The following is a 1,658-nucleotide window of genomic DNA, read 5'->3' on the forward strand; positions in this document are numbered from 1 at the left end:
ATGTCACCGTCAGAGGCCTGTGGTGGAGGGTTTGTATCCGGGGATGGTCTGGATCCCCTGCCACAGGCTCTGTGTGTCTCTGCTGTCTTTGATATGACGGGTTATCTTTTTGGTGTACAGGGGCCTGGCTTTCCTGATGCCACAGGACAGGTTGGTTCTGGCTGTTCTCAGTTCAGCTGCTTTACCAGCTATGAAAGTAGTGTTCCCAATCCTCAGCTGTCTGTGAACCTCCTGTGTCAGCCATAGCTTTTGTTTAACCCCCAGTCGTGTTGATCTTAGCAACAGTCACAGTGCCACAGTCTCAGTGTACTCCTGTATATGAGTGTGTTGGTTGTATGTTGCTGCTTGCTTTAACATGGCCCAGTCAGTGGTATCAGAGCAGTCCTAGACTGCAGAGGTGGCACCCTCAGGCCACACACACATCTATTTCTGAATCAGTTTAGTGACTCCCACCCGTGGTCTGTATGCTGGCTTAAGCATTACAGTGACGAGGTCAGAGAGGCCGAGGTGGGGGAGGGGACAGCATTGTGTGCTCCATTGCGGTTAGTGTAGACAAGGTCCAGTGTCTTATTTCCCCTTGTTGGATAATCAGCATGCTGGTGTAGTTTTGGTAATATTGATTTTAGGTCAGCACAGTTGAAAAAGCAAGATTGAAAAATCTGGCTGGCTAGGCTGTCCATTGTTCACTGATGGTGTAGTACAGTTCACTGAATGCCTCATTTCTGTCATTGTTATTGAAGCTTGGAGGTATGTATACAGCTACCAACAGAATGGCTGTAAATTCCCTCGACAGAAAAAAAGTCTGGCACTTGACAATCATAAAGACCAGCGTAACAACACCAAGCATCATTGATGTAGACAGACAAGCACTAGCCTAGAAAAGATACCTCCGTGCTTCCTCTGCTTCCGTTTCCTTTCACGCCACCAGCAACACCTTCCCCCCATAAGAAAATGTAGACAAAGACACACATGTAAACACCATACTATTGGGACCGAGAGAAGGCACGGCATTCGTCCCTTTACTAAGCTAGGTATTGCTAAACTGATTGACTCAATAAAAATCTTGCAGTGACTGGCTTTCAGTACATTTGGTGTACTTGTGTAACTAGAGTTATGTACAAGTGATCATACAGTACTGAATTCGCCTCCATATCAGAGTAGTATTTGGTGTGTCAGTTGAATGTCAGTAATTTTCTGCTCGTGATTTGTTTTACATGCTCCTAGCATGGAAAATGGCTGTTATATCTGGGCTAATTACAGAGATGGCAATGAAATCTTATGGTTTGATTTGTTATTTTGACCTGAAAATTTAAATTTTTCCATAAAATGCCGCAGAACAATGAAATGACAATTTCCTTCTATTTCAAAGCTCCTGTACAACTTCCGGAAAATTGTGCAGCTACGATGTGAACTGTAAGTACACTGCTCTACTTACACACACACACACACACACACACACACACACACACACACACACTATGGTTGTGTGGGAAAATGTTGGTTTTAAACCATCAAAACGATTCGAAACCACTTCAATTTAATTAAATTCAATTCAGTTTTATCTATATACCACCAAATCATAATAGAAGTTATGCCATGGCACTTTTCATATAGGTATAATATATATATATTATATTATAGTATATATATACTAATAT

The 1,658-nt window shown here is 42.3% G+C and overlaps 1 protein-coding gene across 1 annotated transcript in view; it reads left to right on the forward strand.

Moving 5' to 3' along the window:
• The window catches only part of LOC120789656 (intestinal mucin-like protein), a 22,483-nt gene continuing 20,825 nt past the window's right edge, over positions 1-1,658 (forward strand). Inside the window, exon 1 of the mRNA XM_040126511.1 lies at positions 1-150. Coding sequence (XP_039982445.1) covers positions 1-150 — 150 coding nt within the window. The remainder of the gene's footprint in view (positions 151-1,658) is intronic.

The sequence above is a fragment of the Xiphias gladius genome, chromosome 1 (assembly GCF_016859285.1).
Source record: "Xiphias gladius isolate SHS-SW01 ecotype Sanya breed wild chromosome 1, ASM1685928v1, whole genome shotgun sequence".
Lineage (NCBI taxonomy): Eukaryota > Metazoa > Chordata > Actinopteri > Istiophoriformes > Xiphiidae > Xiphias > Xiphias gladius.